Source organism: Nycticebus coucang, chromosome 13 (assembly GCF_027406575.1).
Source record: "Nycticebus coucang isolate mNycCou1 chromosome 13, mNycCou1.pri, whole genome shotgun sequence".
Lineage (NCBI taxonomy): Eukaryota > Metazoa > Chordata > Mammalia > Primates > Lorisidae > Nycticebus > Nycticebus coucang.
In genome coordinates this window covers 41,715,276-41,737,916 of record NC_069792.1, presented here as the reverse complement: position 1 = coordinate 41,737,916, position 22,641 = coordinate 41,715,276, and the positions used below count along the sequence as shown (strand labels likewise).

The window sequence follows — 22,641 nt, the reverse complement described above, 5'->3', positions numbered from 1 at the left end:
CAGTGGCATGGGTAAGCTATCGGTACCTCTGAAGACCCTTCCTGAGGGCTGTAATATAACAGAAGAGTACAGGGCTTTGCAACTACAGACAGTGGTACCTCTGAAGATCAGATGAAACAGACCCCATGTCAGCAGACACAGATGAGGCCAGTGTTGGCCTAGGCCAGTTACTCCATGGCAGAGACCAGCAAGGACCTCAGGAACAGAGTGCAGATCTAGGATCCTCTCCCCAGTAAGCCTGACACCATCTGTGTGGGCCTGTGTGAGTGGGAGATAAGAAACCTTAAAAAAAAAAAAAAACTGCTTAAAACAGAATAGATTGAGATGTTCCTTGGTGGCAGGTTAGTTTCCAGCCACCAGCCACTGCGAACTGGAGGACTGATGAGGGCAGTCCTGAGGGAGGGAAAATGAGCTGTCAAGAATAAAGAACTACCATCCTGGGTCTTGTTCTCACTTTATACCCAGGACCAGAGAGGGTGGGACGAGCGGAACTCAAAACACATCCCTAAACTCCTATAAAACTCAGAATTCCTTAGAAAAGCAAGCCAGAGTGTAAGTGAGTTTAGAACATTTTGTATCCATTTTGTAACAATGGATTTTTAGTCCCTGAAGTGTAGAACCTGAGCATAGGGCTTAAACTTGGCTTTCCACTGTAGCTCATTAGCCAGACTTTCCATGGTCAAGATACAGAGTTAGATCCACAGCTGTAATAGTAGAAGCTTTTTATTTCATTTATTCACTCTTCTTCTTCTCTAAATAGGTATAATTTACCTTTCAAAGATTCAAATTATTATTTTACTTCTTGGTATCACTTGAATTCCCTTTTTGAATGAAATAGACTTTTATTTACTTTGTTTCCAAGGAGCTTATATTAGTTCAGTGGTCACCCTCTTCCTTCCCCATCTCCACCTTGCTCTTTTTGATGTGACCATTTCCCTTGCAGGATTGTCCTCACAGGATTGTTTCTATGTATGAAAGAACCCACTCATGAGGGTTTCATGAGTGTGGAGAGAACCCTTTAAACAGCACTTGGCAAAAAGTATGTGATCTCCAGATTTTTTTCCTTTTATGGAGATGTCTTCAATTATGAGTAAGCCAATTATTATGACTTACTATTAATAATGAATTCATAATTCCACTCTAAAAGTGGACATTTGCTCCTCCATTATGGTGTAACCCACTTCCCCGCATACGAGAAAATAACTCAGGCTAAAATTATGAATTTTATTAGAGAATATATCTAAAATACAACATTTATTAAGTTATGATATATTATTTGAATGGAAATATACTCTGTATCACAACTATAATTATAACAATTTTACAGATGATACTTCAATTATATCTCTATAATTCAAAAGTCACTAAATTACAACATAGTTCATTTTGAAGACAATTTTGCTATAAATATATTAAGAAGTCTTAAAGTGTTTCTTTATTATAACATGTTGGAGTCATGAACATTGATTTGGTCTGATTCGCATTACATAGAATCATGACTATTTCATCTGATTTTCCTTGACTGGCTCAATCTAGCTCATGATATGAATTTGCACTCAGTCACTCTATTGTCCTATGTTTTAAAAATAGCATTTTAGTGAAAAATTGTGAGTGAATTTCCCCCTACATGCTGCATAAAAAGTCAAGGTACTTTAGTCCTATTCCTTATATATGCTCTATTACAGAAAGACTACAGTAACCCACCACCATAAATGAAGCACCAGCCCATCACAGCAATTCTGCCAAACATGGCAATTGGTCTTGCTGCTCACATTTTATTAGAAAAGATGTCAGGTCAGAGATGACCAGTCTAGACAACCAGACACAAACCAGCCAGGGTCAAAATCACTAAGATAAAACTTGTGCTTCATTATCTGGACACCGGTCATGGAACCAACTTATTGGAAGGAAGCTTTAATTTGTCTGTTATTCAGTGGCTGAACTGGACGCCAATTGTCCACCATCAGTTCCTCAGGTTCACCCTCCTTATTGAAGTTAAGTTTACGGAATTTCATCATCTAAAAGACACAACAAATGTGAAAATTAAAGTTTCACAATAGCATTCGCTTATGTGCCTGTCTTATATTTCAAAACTCATTCTCCAATATTCACAGTACTATGTACCAATGGCCAAAATTCAGTTTGATTCCTAATAAATATATAATCACATTTAGATTATGTATATGTATGCTTTTATAATAAACCAATTTATATAAGGTGCACAAAATTGTTGGTGTTATTTTTGAAGGAAATTTTCAGCAAGTTTCTAATTTTAAAATAAATTATGAAAAGTCTATCAACTCATACTTCTAAGTTATGAAATAATAATACCAATTGTAGGACAAAATGAAGTTTTCTTTTCTGCCCCAGGGAAGACAAATCATAGCACAATTAGGTGAAGTGGTCCAGGGCCTACAGGCTCCATGGGCTTAGTGATGAGCTGGCATCTCTGTGTAAATACATAGAAACACAGGAATGAATTTGCCCACTCTGGGATTTCAGACCTGTGTTATTGGTTGTTTTTTGTTTGTTTGAGACAGAAATTCATTATGTCATTATTCATTTTGAAGACAGAGTGGGTAGAGTGGCATGGTGTCACAACTCACAGCAACCTCCAACTCTTGGGCTTAAGCCATTCTCTCGTCTCAGCCTCCCAAGTAGCTGGGACTATAGGCACCCACCACAACGCCCAGCTATTTTCTGGTTGTAGTTGTCATATTTATTTGGCAGGCCTGGGCTGGGTTCGAACTCCCCAGCCCTAGCTGGGTAGCTACAGGTGCTGAGCCTGGTTGATTATTTTACTACCTTTTATTTAATTTTTTAATTTCGGGTGGGGGGGTTGTTGCTGTTGCAGTTTTCATTGTTGTTTTAGCTGGCCTGGGCCGGGTTCGAACCCACCAGCCTTGGTGTATGTGGCCGGCGTCCTAGTCACTGAGCTACAGGTGCCACCTTTTATTGCCTTTTAAACTTGGTTGTTTCCTGGCCCACCACTATGACATAGCCCTTAGCAGTCGCCTACTTCTTCAGTTTCTCAAGAGGTGCTACATGCCTTCTTTTGAACAAGACTTACTCTAAATGAAGAAGGGTGGTATGGGCAGGACTACAGCAGCCCACAAGTGAATAGCCTTTAATCTCATCTCCTTTGTACAGTGATATTCCCACAACCACTCCCACAAAGTCTACTTCATGTAGGCCAACCATTATAGCATCCGTCACTGCCATTACTGCAATGCAAGGGAATACTGTAAGAACATCTAGAGTTGATTCATTATAGCAGAATCCCAATAATATGAAAGAGAGTCTGTTTATGAAGTGCAATCAGATCAAACCAATACAACCGATTTCTACTCCCCACTGCACTGATTAAATTAATCCTCATATCCATTAATGTGACTGCTTTAGCATCACAGAGACAAAATCTCAGCATAGAAAATAAAGGTAGCAGAATTAAAAGACCCATTTCCATCACCTGCATCCATCCTCCATACTTTCTCACCACATAACAGACAACTGCCCTCCTCTCCTAAGCCTCAGGTGAGAGAATCTATAGGTCTTAACTGACCATGGTGATCATGTTCCCTCGCTAGGGACTAAACAAGAAGCACAGTGAAACGCAAAAGATAAAAGCATCTCTGTTCCTATGGAGCCAATGTAAGATGTGCTTCTTTCCTCCTTGAAAGGTGGCGTACCTGGATGTGAGGGTCAAAACGCTCTTGCAACCACCTTGATGATGAAGTCACCAGTGGGCAAGGCCAAGTCCAGAGTTCTGGCTTCCTCAGGTGAGCATGACCCTACCTCTGGACTCCATGTTATAAGATATAAAATATAGTCCTATTGGTATTATTCCAATACATATAATTAACATTTCTAGTTTGAGACCATGCACTACCTTAAAGGGGAAATTCACAGCACGGGGTCTACAAGAATGAGTTCTATTGCCCTTATCTGTATGTGCATTTCTGGGGGTGAGTATGTGCATACGTGATAAATCCACTTGCTGGAACAGCTCTGAATGTTAGACCATGAATATCAAGCTGGATTATGCCCAGTGAAGAAAGAAAAATAATTTTCATGTTTTTAATTATAACTCAAATGCTACATTTACAAATAGTAAGTGGCATTATAATCTTTTCTTACATTACTATTTCAAAAAGCTTGTTCAAATACATTATGACCACAAGGTTAATTTTCAACTTACATACCAATAAAGCATATAATTTTTTTGGTCAACTTTGATATCCTACAAGTAAATTTCCAATTAGATATAGATTTCCTCTAAAGCAAGATATATAACACTGTTTAGTACTCATGAGTTAATACTCTAAAGGAGAATATAGAATAGAATCCTTGCTCCTGGACCTGATTTTGCCACATGGTAGCTGAGTGGAAAGGACTTAAATTTTCTTGCACTTCAGACTGTTTATCAACACAAGTCTAGCTAGTGAAATGTGAAAATTGGATGAAGTGATCTCTGTTGCATGTTGCAGCGCTAAACTATGATTCCAAATTCTGAATTTTTGCAGATTTAAATCCCACTACATCTACTCAAATATCATTTTCTAGACTGTTGGCTGTGGATGTGCTCCTTAAATTATTCAGGATCCAAACTCTTGTGAATCCTAAGGAGTGTCCATTGTCTACATTTCCACTGTGCACAAAGAGACAGTGTAGAAAAATTCATTTGTATGGATGTTCATTCATGAATTAGAAGCTACATTAATCACATAAACATCACGAACTACATTGTATCGGAAATGCAAGGATATCTGGCTCAGGTCTCTAAGGGAGCCTAGAGTGAGTTTTAACAGATACTTTTTCTCCAAGGGACGATTCTCATTTTCATCAGGATTCAGAAACACATTCTGATATAAATAAAACTGCAGAAGCCTCTGATGTGATTAAACAAGCAATAGGCTGGAATTATCCCTGAGACCTATGTAACCTTGAACATGAAATCTCTTTTGTCTGAGCCTCAGTTTCCTCATAACTGACAAAGCATTTGTTAGGCAACAGACACATTCGTTATTGAATTTTAACAATGACTACACAGTCTCACAGACTAAACAAATTGCCTAAGGTTATGGCAATGACAACAACTATTTTCTGAATGCTGCCTGTTTGCTGAGCACTGTCACAGGCACTAGTTCCATAGATAGACAGAAGAGGGATTAAATCTCAGGTCTGTCTCACACCAGAGGCCCAGCTCTTATGCAAGCAAGTCTCTAAACAGCCTCCCATTAGAAAACCCACCTGTTCTATGCTGACACTGATGGGTTCCTTGAGCACAATCCAGGTGACACATTCCAGAAGAGGAGGGGTGGTCAGTGAGCCTGGGTAAGTCCAGAAGTCCAAGCTTCCAGGAAGGAGTCCACAAGGATCAAAGTCAGTGAAGTCAGCACTCTTCCCCTGGAACAAAGTGAAGGTTAAAACTGTCACATCATCAGAGAAGAGGAAAGTGGGAGAGGGGAAGGACACCAACAGGTCTATTCCCCTCTGATAGCCAGAAAAGCTTTTTTAGTTTAGTTTTTTTTTTTTTTTAATAGAGGTTCTATGTTCACTGGTAAACATAGTGAAAAGAAATTAACAGAAGACATTTGACTTGGAAATATAAATTGGCAGGTGTTGAGTAAGAAAAACTGAACATTATTTTCACAAATCCATTTTTCATCTTGTCTTCTAAACTAATCTCTTTTGTTTTCTGTTAAGTCATTAACTGATCACAGCCAGTATTTAAAATGAAATTACTGCCACTAAAATGATGCAGTTTTAGGCTGCAATAACAGAAGTAGAGTCTCCTTGATGAGGAGGTAATTTTCCTTGCTATCTTATTTGATGACTAGATCAGAACCAAATAACTGCATTCAGTTCTGGATACCACACTATTAAAGCAAATGAGAATGATTTACTGGAAGTGTGAAAGATTGCTACAAAGAGAGAAAATGTTGTCATATGAGAATAGTTAAAGGGAATCAAGAATTATTAGCTTGGGTAGGTGAAAGTCCAGAGTAGAGGGAGAGCAAGGTTATGGAGAACAGATATCAGATTTATTCTGTATAATTCAAAGTGATCAAGCTAAAAGTGAAAGGTAAGCCTTTCAGAAGACAGATGCTGCTTCAACATGAGGATCAGCTTTATAATGACAGGGCTGGCACTGGTGACAAGTTCCCCATCACTGGAAGTGATTGTATTTAAGTAGACGCTCAATGACAATGACCTTGACACAGCTTAGCTGTAGAAAGGATTTAAACACTGGATGGATGAATTCAAAGAAATCACATAATATAAATCTCCACGAAATAGGCCCTCATTTAGCTCATTCATCATTGCATCTCTTCTTGGGTTAGCAAAGTGAATGGAACATAATAAATATTTGGTGTGTGAATGAGTGAAAAATTTGATCAGATGGTCATGACCAGTCATGAAATTCTCTGACTCTTGTGTATGGATGTTCAAATGATGGGGCATAATTAAATAGATACATGTCTTACATAGAATACTAGCCTGAGAAAAAAATTCTGGAGAAAGATAATTAAATATATAAACAATATTTTACCTTTATTAACCACTCAGTCCAACACCACATGCCATTGAGACGGTTCAATTTGATCAAAAGAAAACAGTGTTTGGTTTATCGAAGATTAGGTGGTTGTAAGATGTTAGTTTCATTTCTTGGTTTTCTATTCGATTCCAAGTGTCTATGTCTCTATTTTTGTGCCAGTACCATGCTGTCTTGACCACTATGGCTTTGTAGTACAGACTAAAATCTGGTATGCTAGTGCCCCCAGCTTTATTTTTCTTACTAAGAACTGCCTTAGCTATACGGGGTTTTTCTGGTTCCATACAAAAGGCAGAATCATTTTTTCCAAATCTTGAAAGTACGATGTTGGTATTTTGATAGGAATGGCATTGAATAGGTAGATTGCTTTGGGAAGTATAGACATTTTAACAATGTTGATTCTTCCAATCCATGAGCATGGCATGTTCTTCCATTTGTTAATATCCTCTGCTATTTCCTTTCTGAGGATTTCATAATTTTCTTTATAGAGGTCCTTCACCTCCTCTGTTAGGTATATTCCTAGGTATTTCATTTTCTTTGAAACTATGGTGAAGGGAGTTGTGTCCTTAATTAGCTTCTCATCTTCACTGTTACTGGCGTATACAAAGGCTACTGACTTGTGGACATTGATTTTATATCCTGAAACATTACTGTATTTTTTGATGACTTCTAGGAGTCTTGCAGTTGAGTCTTTGGGATTCTCTAAGTATAAGATCATGTCGTCAGCAAAGAGGGAGAGTTCGACCTCCTCTGCTCCCATCTGGATTCCCTTTATTTCCTTGTCTTGCCTAATTGTATTGGCTAGAACTTCCAGCACTATGTTGAATAGGAAAGGTGACAGAGGACAACCTTGTCTGGTTCCAGTTCTAAGAGGAAAAGCTTTCAGTTTTACTCCATTCAGTAAAATACTAGCTGTGGGTTTGTCATAGATAGCTTCAATCAGTTTTAGAAATGTGCCACCTATGCCTATACTCGTCAGTGTTCAATAAATGGTGTTGGGAGAACTGGATGTCTACATGTAAAAGACTGAAACTGGACCCACACCTTTCCCAATCACAAAAATTGATTCAAGATGGATAAAGGACTTAAATTTAAGGCATGAAACAATAAAAATCCTCCAAGAAAGCATAGGAAAAAACACTGGAAGATATTGGCCTGGGGAAAGACTTCATGAAGAAGACTTCCATGGCAATTGCAACAACAACAAAAATAAACAAATGGGACTTCATTAAACTGAAAAGCTTCTGTACAGCTAAGGAGACAATAACCAAAGCAAAGAGACAACCTACACAATGGGAAAGGATATTTAAATATTTTCAATCAGACAAAAGCTTGATAACTAGGATCTATAGAGAACTCAAATTAATCCACATGAAAAAAGCCAACAATCCCATATATCAATGGGCAAGAGACATGAATAGAACCTTCTCTAAAGATGACAGACGAATGGCTAACAAACATATGAAAAAATGTTCATCATTTCTATATATTAGAGAAATGCAAATCAAAACAACCCTGAGATATCATCTAACCCCAGTGAGAATGGCCCACATCACAAAATCTCAAAACTGCAGATGCAGGCATGGATGTGGAGAGAAGGGAACACTTTTACACTGCTGGTGGGACTGCAAACTAGTACAATCTTTCTGGAAGGAAGTATGGAGAAACCTCAAAGCACTCAAGCTAGACCTCCCATTTGATCCTGCAATCCCATTACTGGGCATCTACCCAGAGGAAAAAAAATCCTTTTATCATAAGGACATTTGTACTATAGACTGTTTATTGCAGCTCAATTTACAATCGCCAAAATGTGGCAACAGCCTAAATGCCCACCAACCCAGGAATGAATTAACAAGCTGTGGTGTATGTATACCATGGAATACTATTCAGCTATTAAAAAAAATGGAGACTTTACATCCTTCGTATTAACCTGGATGGAAGTGGAAGACATTATTCTTAGTAAAGCATCACAATAATGGAGACGCATGAATCCTATGTACTCAATTTTGATATGAGGACAATTAATGACAATTAAGGTTATGGGGGGGGAGGAAAAGCAGAAAGAGGGAAGGAGGGAGGGCGGTGGGGCCTTGGTGTGTGTCCCACTTTATGGGGGCAAGACATGATTGCAAGAGGGACTTTGCCTAACAATTGCAATCAGTGTAACCTGGCTTATTGTACCCTCAATGAGAAAGAAAGAAAAGAAAGAAAGAAAGAAAGAGAGAGAGAGAGAGAGAAAGAGAGAGAGAGAGAGAAAGAAAGAGAGAAAGAAAGAAAGAAAGAAAGAAAGAAAGAAAGAAAGAAAGAAAGAAAGAAAGAAAGAAAGAAAGAAAGAAAGAAAGAAAAACAGTGGTTTTCAACCTTCCTAATGCCACAGCCCTTTAATACAGTTCCTGTGGGCTGCGACCCACAGGTTAAGAACCACTGTTCTAAAACCAATGCAGTTTTGAAAATAGGTACTCTAATAAGATAGCAGATAATTCTGTCTTACTTTTGTTTTAATAGAATCCAGAGCATCAATGACTTTCTGAAGGCCTGGTTTAGCACTGCCAACCTATAGAAAAACATAGGGGGAAAATATTGTAACCCAGTTGATACTCTATCATAGTTTTAATTTGGGTAACTCTGCTATAAAATTTCTCCAAATAGTGAACCCAAATTCACCACTTTACCCACACTCCATTGCCTTCCAACTGCCAAAACAATGCTCTTCAAGTGCTTGCCTTAATTTTCTTGCATGCCTTTACACTATTGCCTCCCTTCTTTTTACACATTCTTCCCTCTGGTGGCTTTCCCTATGTCCTCCATTCGCCCAGTGACTGCCTTGACTCCCATATTCCTTTTTAGTCATTTCATTCTCATCTTTCCCCCTGCCTTAAAGGCCTTAAGTTTTGCAGTTTCTCAGGGCTGAGGCCCGAGCAGCTTTCTCAGCTCTCTCTTTACACCGGCCTTGGATGACTTCACAGACACCTGCGAGTGAGGGTTCATAAATCTCCAGCCCAGACCTTTCTCCATTCCCTTCACAACTGTCTGGAGGAGAGTTCAACCTGTTAAGTCCCACCGTTGCCTGAAACTCTCCAACCCCCCTCCAGACTTTGATCTTACCATAGTAAGATCCATTATGAAATAGTTCTGTGTAGCTCCAGGCTAAATTAAAACAAATATCTAGCAGTCAACCAAAATGACCTCCGTATGTCCTTCACATTTACACCAAATAGCACCTAAGAAATACCTCTCAGATTGTCTTTCTTGTCCTTCTCTTGCTACCAGCACATATAGAGGGACCAATAAAATAAGCAATAAGCCTAAAAATAGTTTGGATTCAAAGGTATTTCCTACGTTCTTTTGTAGAATGTTCTGTTTGTTATGAATGTTCTGTCTGGTCAATCTTTCTTGAAAACAGGAAGAAAAAAAAAAAGAAAAAAGAATTAGGCCATCCATCTACTAACCTTCATGAAAACACCCAAAACAGCCAGTCCATCGGGTTGTTGCACAGCTTTTCCAAAATCCCCATATTTTGTGTTCCAGTGAACCAAGTGGAGCTGAAGCCCAGAGGAGGGAAAACCACAATGAATGACTTACACAATAAACCTAACAGATTTTATTCAATGACCTTATCACACCTAAAGGTTACTAAAGAAAGTAAAAATGTAGATACTATGAAATAGAAACTTTCATTTTAATTCTAATTATCCACTATAGTACTTGGTGTAGAGGCAAGTGATTTCATAAACAACATCTAAGACAAAGGAAGGGAAGGAACAAATTAAGTTTAATTCATTTACTTTTTGCAACTGGTATCCGTGGAGACAGTAGAGATAGTATGGAGCCTTAACTGTAAAGTCACAATCAAAGGTTATGAAAGTACATGTGAAGGTCCTTTGTAGAAGAAGCAGCTCATTTGGTGTGAGTTGAATTGACAAAATTAAGCTTTTGAAATTAATGCTAAATACAAATTACAAACATTTTAACCTGGCAAGAAATAAAGCATATCTTACCTCTGCAGCATATTTTGTTTTGTCCACAGTATGCTCAGAGCCTTGCTGATCAACTGAACCCCAGTGAAAGTGAAACTGAATCAATCTGTAAGTGCCATCAAGGGGTCCTCCTTTGAGCGCTTTATAAGTTAAAAAACATATATGTAATATTGTACATATGTGTGTACACAGATATGCACATATACGTATGTACGTATACACACATACACACATGAAATACACAATACCAAATATTAACATCGTTACTCCTGTTTTATTGCATTAAATGTATACCTTTGGCCTCATATTTACTCCGCAAAACTAAAATTAAATCCAGATTCAGGTTTGGTCTATGGTGCTAAACAAAAATCATTCCAATTGTTTACTTTTTTTCCTCACATGTGTTTAGCTGAAGGATAGATGCTTTGCTCATCTTGGTAAAAATAATAATTCCTTCCTATGGAAGGGCCCGTGAATCTACTGGCCAATGCAGTGGTCTGCTGCACACGTTTGCAAATGTGGAGCCCTCTCTTCTACCACAGCCCAGTGGCTGCCCTGCAGGCTTTGCCACCCTCTGATACCAGTTCTTACATAGCAGAACTGGTGAAATAATAAGCATTCCATTGATCTGAACATTATAAAATCCAACTATCCTTACATAGCCTTCCCAAAATCTTTAGAATTTGTATTGTCACTGCTGCTAGCTAGTTTTGTCCCCTTAAAATTTTTCATTGAACCTCTTTGACCTTATTTTATCTATAAAATGGATAAATTATCTATTACTTCACATATGCATGGAATGTTCTCTATCATCTCCAAGAACTTAAAATTCAAACTTTAATATCCCATAATTTGACTATTCTGGTATTAATATAACTTTTTTCAGTAAAATCAATACCAGAAATCATATTCTTAGACAATAATGTATCTGTAAGTATTTAATGAGTTGTGTCTTGAGACAGAATTAAAATAGTGGGACATCACTGTCTCCCTCACCCCCACCCAAAGAACTTTTTCCCCAACTTCTTTGTATTAATGGCATTTAATCAAGATATTTAAAAGCTTTTAGCCTTTAAAAGTAGTTTGGTTCTACTATTTTAATTCTAATTTTTCTAGTACTGGGATGAAAACACTCATTGCTATAAATATATTTTATTGGCTTTGCTACATAATTCCATAAAACAGCGAGACCACACTTAAAACAAAGGAACAAGATCTGTACAACAAAGTTTGTTCACTTAACTTTACCTAAATATGCTTAAATTAAGGCAATATCCATTCAAATGGTGTTAGAATACAGATCTGTTAAACATGCATTCTGATAAAATCACATCTCTTAAAACAAAAAAAACTTATTGTGATTTTTATCTGATAATTCTATAAGGAAAGAACTAGTATTAGCCATTAATACTACTATTTTTCAAAAATATAAGAGATATCTCCCCAAAATGAGATATATCTTTGTGAAATAAATTGATACTGAAAAAAATGCCTTTATATTAACTCTTTAAAGCTAATAAGAGATGGGCTGATAATAAAAAAAACCAATGCCGGGACGGCACCTGTGGCTCAAAGGGGTAGGGCGCTGGCCCCACATGCCAGAGGTGGTGGGTTCACACCCAGCCCCGGCCAAAAAAAAAACAAACCAATGCCACTTGTAACAATATTAATTCTACAAAGTGGCAAAGCTAATTAAATAAAATCATAGTAAAGATGTGAGATAACTGATTTTCTAAATGTATCTTTTTTCACCTGTGAAGACTCATACCAGGACCTTACATTTTAAGGAGAATAAAGCTTTTGCTGTTTCCTATTCTCTTTCTCATAAACCTTAAAATTACATCTTAAGTTACTTGTTACAGAGAACATTTAGAATTAGGCAAAAACAGTGTACACTTTTATTAAGTAAGGCTTGTTAACACTAAAAAAAAAAAAAGAAAGAAAAACGAGAGAAGAAAGGATGGAGAGAAGGAAGGAAAGAAAGAGAGAGGGTGGGAGGGAGGAAGGGAGGGAGGAAGGAGAGAGAAAGAAAAGAAAGAGAAAGAAAAGCAAGCAAGCCAGGTCTGGGTTCAATGATTAAACACATTCAGTGCCAATCTATCATGGCTTGATACCTGTTTTAGCCTCTGTTAAAATACAAGTTGTTAAAATACAACCTGTTGCCATGAAGATTAGAAACCCATTATAATTAGAAAAAGCGATTAAATCCTTAAAGCTTAATTGCTACAGAAAGCAGCATTTCTGGCTTCTTTAACTTGTTCGTCATTTCTCAACAAATTCTTATCACGGAGTTTAGTCAAAAAAGTCTCTGGGAAACATTGTTATAATAATAGATTATCATAAACTCTGATAAAGATGGCATATATCTTTTCATTTGAGAAACAGAAAAGATTGCATTTTTTTAAGATAGGGGGCTTAAAAAAAAAGATAGGGGGCTATGTTATATTCCAGATCTTCTTACTTACTTATTTTGATCACTACATACCATTTTCTAAATTGTTCCAATTTAAAATGAAACCTGTTTTCTAATACAAAAATAATTTTTAAAAACAACAGAAATTGCTCACTGAATTTTTTTTTTTTCTGTAGAATCTAGCCACAGTATAGTGGGGCCCTAAAGGGTCAATGATTTAAAAAATGAAAAAAGAGTCCATGATTTATCATAACAGAGAAACATGTTCCATGACAGACAGAGATACATAAACAATGTTTTCTACCCTAATATTTTTTAAGACTCCCCAAATTTAATTTGAATTCAAATCTTAACATGAACAGCCAATTTTAATTTTCATGATCTGTCATCAGTTATGCATACTATATAACACAAATAAGTACCAAGTAAAATATTATAGAATAATCTGTCTTCTTACACATATTACTTGAGAAAATTATGTAAATTATTTGTTTTTATAAAAATAAAAGATTCGTTAATACTGAAAAAAACTAGACTACTTATATGAGTTAAAAACTAAAAATTCAACATTTTTGAATATTTTTCTTCCTAATTGCTATTACTGTTTAATTAAAATGCATTGAAATTTTAGAAGACCTTAGTGAATGTTAAAAATCTCTCTTAAATCCAAAATACAAATAAACTGTTCTCAATAATCCTTAGTTTAAAACTAAAATTTAGAAGATTTCCTACCAATGAAGCAAATGAATAATTCCACAGAAAACTTGGCATTTCCAGGAGCTGAACCATCTTCTCTATAAATAACCTGAAACATTTTAAATTCTGCATTACTGTTCTGCTTGTTGGCAATAGCCAATAATCCTAGGCTTGTGTGTCAGTGTAGACAAATCTGAGAAAAAGATTCCATTTCTTTTAAAGCAATATGATGTTTGGCTGTCTCTTTCATGAGAATAAACAGTCAAAATTTAAGAGAACAGAGGTTTTCATTTAAGCTTTAGGACAATTATATAGGAGTAAAAGAAAAGCTCTTTGATGTGAACATAATCAACTACAACATTTAGAAAGCGTTGGTCAGTTTTGTAGACATTCAGGGTTCTGCTGCCACCATTAACCATGTGCATTTACTGCTGTTAGGCTTCCTTTTAGCTTATGATTGCCATGGAAGGAAAATTTTAGAACTTCAAAGAAAGTACCGCAAAGTCCAGCAGGACCCATGTATGAAGACCCATTATGTCAACACAGGCAATGATTTGCTAAAACTAAACACAAGTAAATGCATTCTGCTTCCTTTTTTTCTTGAAATAACAGATTTAAAAAAATTGTAATTTCTGAAAATCAGAAATAATACAAGAATTGTATATGAGTTGGCGCAATAATTCTAGCACTGGCTTTTAACAGTTGCCCAAACTTTGCAATAAAGTAGAAGAATTGTAAACTCTTAATAAAAGTAAGTTAGCAGGAGTTAATAATTCGACTGCAATGCTTTTTTTCTCAGATAAAGCTGGTAATAAAAACATATCAAGCAGGGAGATTTATTTTTTAATAATTAAAAATTCTAAAAGGCTTAGCAATTTTTCATTAACTTAAGACGAATTAAAGGTGATTTATTTTCAAAGGAATTTAGAAGATTGAGGAGAACTTTAACTCATGCTTCTAGTTAAAGACGAATAACTCCCCATTTAAAAAGAATTCTCTCAAGCTTAAATGTAGCAATAAACTCTACCAGCTCAGTTTCTCACGTGCAAAAATGAAGTCTGGGTATAGGCAAGATAAACATTTGGACATACTGAGAACCTGAATCTAGCAGGAGTTCTAGAAGGCTGAAATCTCATTAAGTGGGTATGGGGGAGGGGGTGGAGATAAAGGAACTGCATTTAAATTCAGGAAATAAGAGGCAAAGGATAGCTAAAAGTGTTAACACTATAAAAATAATTGCTAACAAAAAGGAATGTTAAACTTCTGATTTAAAAACAATTAAGTGACCAAAACGAATACATTATTTTTAGACTTGAGTGCACAAAGTATGTTCATTTTTTAAAACATAGTATGTACAAACTAAAAGTTAACTACAATTATCATTCAAAGATTCTTATTCCAATTCTGTTTTTAAGTGATTATCAGTCTCTCCAGCAAACTAAGACAGAGGCTTACCAAGTTATTTAAAACTCTTTACTTTCCATTTCTTCATGTTTAAGTGGCTTTGACTAGAGTATTTCTACCTTTTGTTCTATCCTTCAGAGTCTAGGATTCTTTTTTTGAAAAAAATCTAAAGGTTGTTTTTTCACATGGTATGATTTCTTAACATTTATTTTGTAGATGTACTTTCCCTTAGGATTAAAATTTTGGCATATTCTGCATCTTTGACCAAAATAACTGAAAATGTGTAATAGATAAGCACAATTACAAAGGAATCTTTCATATGCAAAGCAGCTACTCTTTCTAATATTCATTTCTGACCCTTGTTTTTAGTATACTTCTCGGCTCTCTTAAGTCCTCTGATGTTTCTCTTTGCCAGGAGGTTGGTTCAAGACATCAGAGTTTTTCAAACCTTCAGAGAAGCCCTGAAAAGTTTTTCCTGACTTAAGACACTGAGACTACTAAGCCTCCTTCCTGTTTCCATGGTTCCTCCGAACACTTCCTTTCTGCACTTAACTAAAGTGAATTTAGTTCAGTGTCTTTGCATGGGCCCTGGGGATGTAGGAAAGGGCCCAGGCCTCCAACCTGCCTTGGTGATGCTTTATGGTGCATTGGCATTAGAAATGATTTTTTGTATCAGAACTATGTGGATGATATGTGTGTTTCTAACTACATGAGTTGGAGTTATTTAAACCCAGTGGTTTTAATCTGCTACACAATATAAACCTCTTTAAAATGTACACATTACTCACTTAAAAAATAGTTGGGAAAATGTGGCTAGCTTTAATCAGTTACTGCTCATGGAGAAACCCACCAAAGCTTAACTAACATATTCATGGTAAAACATATAATGGTATATTAACATATAATGGTATATGTAAAATCAGTACATATTTAATATGATAAATAGGATGTTTCAGAATATATGAAAATAAAAATTTTAAGTACCATCAAGTGATGGGAACTAATCTTAAAGGTAATTAAATAAAGTTTCTTCAGGGGCAGCACCTGTGGCTCAGTGAGTAGGGTGCCGGCCCCATATACCGAGGGTGATGGGTTCAAACCCAGCCCTGGCCAAACTGCAACAAAAAAATAGCTGGACGTTGTGGCGGGCACCTGTGGTCCCAGCTGCTCTGGAGGCTGAGGTGAGAGAATTGCCTAAGCCCCCAGGAATTGGAGGTTGCTGTGAGCAGTGTGACTTTATATCTACTGTCCCATTTAATCCTTCTTCTGTGGCAGATGCTACTGTTACTCCAATTTTACAGTTAAAAACAGCTAAAACATAGACAGATTAAATTACTCTCACTCCTAAAGTTACTAAGGTAGTTGGTGGCAGTGCTGGAACTGAAATACAGGTCTGTCTGACACCAGACTATGTTAATAGCCGCCAGACTATATGCTGAAATCCACTTACTGGGAATATATGTTACTGGAACAATTTATTTCACACTCAATTTTTTAAAAAATATGTGTCTAGGAAATTACCTCGTCTGCTTCCATTTGTAAGATATTTGTTTTCTCATTGCTCCAAAAAAGACTTTAAGTATCCAATTTCTATGTGGCCTCCATTGAGGCATATATTTTGGTAGCTATCACATCCATTGAAAATAATATTATCATTGTGGCTCTTAAAAAAAGTGGAAAGAGCAGTAGCCCACTTCTTTTTAAAGGACTAGAATTGAAATTTCATAGCATTCTTTTTGTATGTATGATACCTCAGTACAACCTTTGTTGTATTATAAATATGTAGTATGTCTTTCGATTTCAATTTCTTGAAAAAAGAAATTGTTTAATTATCTGAGCATCGTTTCTTCAGAGAGGGAGGAATGATTGGGAAGGCGATCTAGCAGAATCGTCCTCTGTTGATTCTAATAAATCATAACACTACATCGAATGTGCGCGTGTGTGTGTGTGTGTGTGTGTGTGTGTGGTGGGGAGAGGTAAGCACAGACGCAGGTAGGGTGAAATTCTCAGATGATCTCTTCCTTATCCCTCCATCAACTTGTCTTCTAGAATCACTGTTCCAGAAACCAAGTGTCCAAAAAATTTCAAAAGACGAAAGGAGAATTTTTTTCCAAACTGAACTCACAGTTCAGTGTACATAATAGCTGTGTATTTTGCACAGCTATTGAAAAAGCGCAGTCGACTTGACTATGATTGCTGTAATGACATATTATATATTACTACCATAGGGTATTACTCTAAAACTGTGACAACATTAGTGAATGTTTACTCTATCTGTTCTCATTTCCCCCCACCCCTCCTGGCTTTCCCACACCACCACCAAACAAAATATGTCTGCAGCACCATTTCATTCAAGGACCTTCAGAGAAAAGCACTCAGGAAAATAGGGCACTGGCAATTAAATTAACCAGTGAGCAAAGAAGGCAGCTACTATGTCTGAATGGGATTGTTCCTCTGTTTTAAATAAGAAAAAGGAAGCATTCAGTGGGCATCCTGTAAACAGCTCCATTACAAATAAATGATGGTAATTAGTTTTGTCAGTAATGGGCCAGGTATGGCCACCAATTCTAAAACATCTTCACTTGTGGGATGAATTTCTGGGTAGACAGATATACTACCACCTTGATCACACAAGCCCAATTCTGAGGAATACTCATAAGTACAAGATTTTCTAAGAATTTCATTATTTGACATTTTCATCACCCTTCTCAATGCTACCTTGAAAATAACAGTCACTAACATACATTTCTAATGAATAGGCATCAACTCTAGAAGATAATTATTTTACAAAGGATCTTAAAAGTTCAATTGGTGAAAATCTCATTGCTGATCTCTGTTGCTAGGGCACCATACCTTTTGTGACCTTTGACAGGCATGTCATAGTCATACAGTGCCCTATATAAAAGCCAAAACTTTTTCAGGGGAGAAAGTTCCAGGACACTTCAAAGTAATTAGCCTATTTCTCAGAATCTGGGACCTAATGAACATGATCCAAGTGGCACCTTGGAGTGGGAACTGAGACACCCTGGGCTATTAAGGGGTTTCCTGCTGCTGCTCCTGACTCCTTCCATTAAACCAGGAAAACAACTACAGGCTTAAAGACACAGGTTATTTTTTAAACACTGACTTGCTTTGTCCTGGGAATCATCAAACTCCACGTTGAAAGAGTGACCATTGTTGATAATCCTTCTAGAAGTCACTTTTTCATAACAAACTTGCAGAGGCTTCAGCGAAGGGTCATACTTGGCTGCACTGGTATCAATGTCAACAGGCGACTGACGCTGTCCCTTGGCGATGGGAAAGTCCTTGTGCCAGTGTTCAGGTCCTGGGGGAGGGGAGGAGAAGACACGCATGACTTCCTCAGGTAAGGGTGCACCCAGATCGCAGACGAGGACAATGATTCCAGAGCTAATCTGCTTGGTTCCAATTTTGGCAGCATCATTTAAATTTAACAGCTGAGTAACCTTTGGGATAACACTTAACCTGTGCCTCAGTTTCCACATTTGTAATATGGGTTCATAATAATATCTCAGAGATGTCCTTGGGAGAATTAGAATTGATACAGTAGAGCTCTTAGAGCAGTGAGTGCCATATAAATATTAGTTATTTATATGGTCTTTTTATTGAAATTCAGCAGCTGGAATTGGACAGAAATAGGGCTTGTGGCTGGGATTGGAGACATTAAAGCAGGTCCGGATTCCTCCTCTATGCTCGTGCTCTGGATGGAAGGTCACAGTCACTGCTCAGGCCTGGGCGCCCCTACCTCAAGGATCAGGCTCCTCACTACCTGGGGGGCCCCGCAATCTCCAAAGATGTGCCCGACGGGCCAGATGCATCTTTCTCTTCGCCCCGCTGACCCGGGAGAACCCAGCTCTGTGGCCATGTTAGAGCCCCACTCCTGATGATAAAGCCTTTAACGTTCGAAGTCAGAGATTAAGGGAAAATTCAGGAATTGGGGAATTAAAACGAGCCGTAGAAAATGTCCTGGGACAGGGACAGTTCCAGCTGAAAGCCTTAGCCACAGGTTAAGGTTTCCCAAACCCGTGAAGCTGACGGGGTTTGGGAAAGGGTGGGGGGGGGCTTAATCTCTCTGTGATCAACAAACGAAAAATTTCGGACAACCCTTCTCTTCTTCCTCCTAGGTCGGGTTAGGATGGTCCCCAGCTGGGGACTGGGTAAGGACTATGCTGGGTCCGGCAGCCGGGGAAGCACGTTCCTCTCCCTGGGGCGCTGCGAGACTCCGGCAGACGCGGGGATTCCTCGACAGTGGCCTCGGAGCCGAGGCGACCCGGCCATCCCCGCGGACGCGGCGGGCGCCTGGGGCGCACCTGAGCCTCCCGCGTTCCCCGCGGCCGCCGTCAGTGGCAGGTGCGGGCGCTGCGGGGCCTCGCGGGCGCTCGGGACCCGGAACTGGGGCGCTGCCGCGCCTCCCGCCGCCCGCACTCACCGTTGTGCTTGCCGTATCCCCAGTGATGGGACATGGTCGCGCTGGCGGTCGGGGCAGTGCAGGAAAGGACGCTGGTCTAGCGGTGGCTGCTTGGGCGCCTACACTAAGTGTCCACGGGTCGCGCGGTCACCGGCTTTTATAGACTCCCGCCAACTTGGTGCTCGGGGGCGGCTGGGGGAGGGGCCCCTGGGTGGACCTGGGCGGCCAGGGGCGGAGGTGACGGGCGGAGGTGATCTAGCTCTCGGGGCGGGCCCGGCAGGCGAGGCTCCGAGGGCGGGGAAATCGCGCTCTCGGAGGGCGCTCGGCCGGGCTTGAGAGCTCCCCTCCGGCTGTCCGGCTCCGGTGGCCGGCGGTCCGGGCCCTAGGTTCCTGGGCGGGCAGGGAGGTCCTGAGCTCTCGGGGCGATGTGGTGGTGGCGGCGGCGGCGGTAGCTCCCGGGCTCCTCGGTCCACCTGGGGCTGCAGAGTGTCTACGCGCATCCCATCCCCCTCCAGGGCGCGGAGTCTAGTGACGGCGGGGACGGCTGGGGACCCGGGCCCCCGGTGCCTTTCATCACCTGTCCCCATCGTGATGGCATCCCTGGCCCCGGAGACCTCCTGCCCGCCTTATCGACCCCACTCGCGCGGGGTTTCCATCTCCGAAGACTCACTCTGGCGTCCCTGGCCCGGGCTTGGCAAGCTCGGTTAGGAGCTATGACCTTGGGGCAAATAGGGATAAGGTCCTTGCGGTGCTGGGAGCGAGCAGTCCGGATGCTGAGAGCCCGCCGCCCTCTGCTGGACGGCCGTGGAATAACGCGAGCAAATGGTGCCACGGTCTCTGCCCCTGGCCCGGCTAAATTGAGCCTGGGAGACTGCGTTTTATTGTAGGCTGGCAGTACCTCGCAGGAAGGGCTCATCTTCTCTTACCTTCCTTCTCCTCATTAAAAAATTAGCTTTGGGGTAAAGTAACCAAAATTTCTAAAAAATATATCACCTTTCTAGAAGAATCTAGTAAAAGAAACAGAATGCCTTCCAAAGAGGGGAGACTTCCCATGGCTGACAAAATGTGGGATCTGGCATATCTGAGAAGTCACTCAAAATAATTTAACGAAGGACATTTTTAAGGCCAGGCAGCATTACGATTTTCATGGGTCCTAAGGCATTTTGTCTTGGTGGATCCCTTTTTTCATAAATACATATACACAATTATGACTGCATTGATAAAAAAGATTAATGTCTATATTTAAACATTTTTGTTGACCTAAAACTTTTATTATTGTTCTGATTTAAAACACACACACACACACATTTTCCCTGGACACCTAAAAGCATTGCGGCCCTGAGGCACTCTGCTTACTGTACCTAGTGCATTAATCAGGCTGTTTTGAGGTAAAAACAGAATTCATTTCCTTCTAGGCACTTTGCCACAAAAAAAAAAAAAATCAAGAGGGGATTTCTGTTCTGTGATCTCTGTAATCCTTTAAGAGGATACTGTTAGAACTGGGGTGGCAGGATACAGTTTTGCATGACTATATCAGTCTTGATATCACCTTACTTATATTTAAAAATCTATAGATAAATAAAAGGATAAATTGTAATATTAGTGTGAATGTTTGTAACATTAATCCCCAAATCATTATCTACTGTTTCAGTCAATCCTGCAAAAGTAGGGTTCATGTTAGATTAACTTGTTTTTGTAAGACTTTAGAAAATTGTATTACTCTTAGTAAAGCATCACAAGAATGGAGAAGCATGAATCCTATGTACTCAATCTTGATATGAGGACAATTAATGACAATTAAGGTTATGGGGGGGGAAGCAGAAAGAGGGATGGAGGGAGGGGGGTGGGACCTTAGTGTGTGTCACACTTTATGGGGGCAAGACATGATTGCAAGAGGGACTTTACCTAACAATTGCAATCAGTGTAACTGGCTTATTGTACCCTCAATGAATCCCCAACAATAAAAAAAAAAAAAAGAATTCATAAAAAAAAAAAAGAAAATTGTATGTTTCAGTGTATTTGGCTCTTTTGATTAATGTTTCAGGGAATTCTTAGGCAAAAGAGCAGCAATGAACTTTTTAGATTTCTAGCACCATTACAAAATGTAGTTCATAGCTCAGAAGTTTTTATTTGTCTGTCTCTGCAGTTGCATACTCTCTTTGGATCCCAGTGAAACAATGTTGATTCTTTGCATAATTTTAGAGTATTTACTTAATTCAGAAGGAGTAGCTATAAGATTCTTCATTTGGCCCTGAGGATATGACGTTGGTAAATGGTGAGCTGAAAAAAAAGTCTATGCATATAAAATGGGTACTAAATTCAGTAATGTCATTCGTTTCCTATAAAGCTGGATTATAGCTTTACCAACATGGATGAAATAGGAGCATATTTAGGTTATTAAATAACCCTAAAACTTCAAAGACAGCCAAACTACAGTTCACCAGATGGACTTCTGCTGTGGGGATTTTCTCTTCTCCCTCATTTCTAGAGAGTGAACTAATTCTCAGTGGAGTAAGGTCCTCTCCCAAAGAGCTACTATTAGGGAAAGTGTCACATGCTGGCCACAGAATAAAAAGTGGTTCATATTTGGATAATAAGGTGAGATCCTTTTTTTCTTTTTTGGGGTGTGTGTGACTTTTTCTTTGTATTACAGTGGTTTTCTTAGCCGGTTTTTTTTTCTCCTGGCTTGGTTTTTATAATGGAGTTGACTTTGTGCTTTCCCATAGATTAGCCCCAATCTAAACTTGATTATACTGAGGGCATTCTTAGCAGGCTGTCATGATTCACTAGCTATAACACTATAAATATAACATTGAAGTTTTAAGATAAAAAAATTTCTCCTTATTACGTATCTGTATTTCTATTAAAGGAAAAGATTAATTTGTTTAAGACACTCATAGAACCTGAAGAAAGATATTTTTCTCTACTCCAGAAAGAAAATGACAAGGAACATATCAGGAAAGTATGATATATAAAAACAGTCTTGATGTCTATTTCTGATTTTTTATTATAATAAAAAACTGCAACATAAATCTAAAATAAAATTTAAAAGTATCTCCCTTTTCTCCCAAAAGATATTGTTATTATGTTTTACAAAATATTAATAAAATATACATGGCTTATTAAATGTTTAACTAAAGAGCTAAGGAAAAGCCAGATAATCTCATAT

The 22,641-nt window shown here is 38.7% G+C and overlaps 2 protein-coding genes across 3 annotated transcripts; both read right to left on the bottom strand.

The window, feature by feature from the left end:
• Window positions 1–1,213: 1,213 nt before the first annotated feature.
• Window positions 1,214–19,731, bottom strand: CA2 (carbonic anhydrase 2). Of its 2 annotated transcripts, XM_053558505.1 has the most exons (8): window positions 19,494–19,731; window positions 18,174–18,371; window positions 10,555–10,673; window positions 10,006–10,098; window positions 9,048–9,110; window positions 5,251–5,406; window positions 2,332–2,449; window positions 1,883–2,018 (listed from the first exon to the last, which is right to left on the bottom strand). In XM_053558505.1, the coding sequence occupies exons 1-7, from the start codon at window positions 19,525–19,527 to the stop codon at window positions 2,381–2,383; spliced, it is 732 nt and encodes a 243-aa protein (XP_053414480.1). In that variant the 5' UTR covers window positions 19,528–19,731; the 3' UTR covers window positions 1,883–2,018; window positions 2,332–2,380. The 2 variants fall into 2 exon arrangements, with proteins under 2 accessions (XP_053414479.1, XP_053414480.1); XM_053558504.1 differs by lacking the exon at window positions 2,332–2,449 and having other exon boundaries at window positions 1,214–2,018.
• Window positions 19,592–20,644, bottom strand: LOC128563240 (proline-rich protein HaeIII subfamily 1-like). Its single transcript, XM_053558506.1, has one exon. It carries the CDS (start codon window positions 20,057–20,059, stop codon window positions 19,592–19,594), a length of 468 nt encoding a protein of 155 aa, XP_053414481.1. The 5' UTR covers window positions 20,060–20,644.
• Window positions 20,645–22,641: the final 1,997 nt, after the last annotated feature.

Bases quoted from the DNA above. Each gene is read 5' to 3' on its own strand.
- CA2 (XM_053558504.1), bottom strand. From the start codon at position 19,527: ATGTCCCATCACTGGGGATACGGCAAGCACAACG. The intron at 10,674-18,173 runs GTCAGTGTTTAA...TAACTTATAAAG, and splicing joins TGATTCCCAGGACAAAGCAA to CGCTCAAAGGAGGACCCCTT. The intron at 10,099-10,554 runs GTAAGATATGCT...TCTGGGCTTCAG, and splicing joins AAACAAAATATGCTGCAGAG to CTCCACTTGGTTCACTGGAA.
- LOC128563240 (XM_053558506.1), bottom strand. From the start codon at position 20,059: ATGGGGACAGGTGATGAAAGGCACCGGGGGCCCGGGTCCCCAGCCGTC.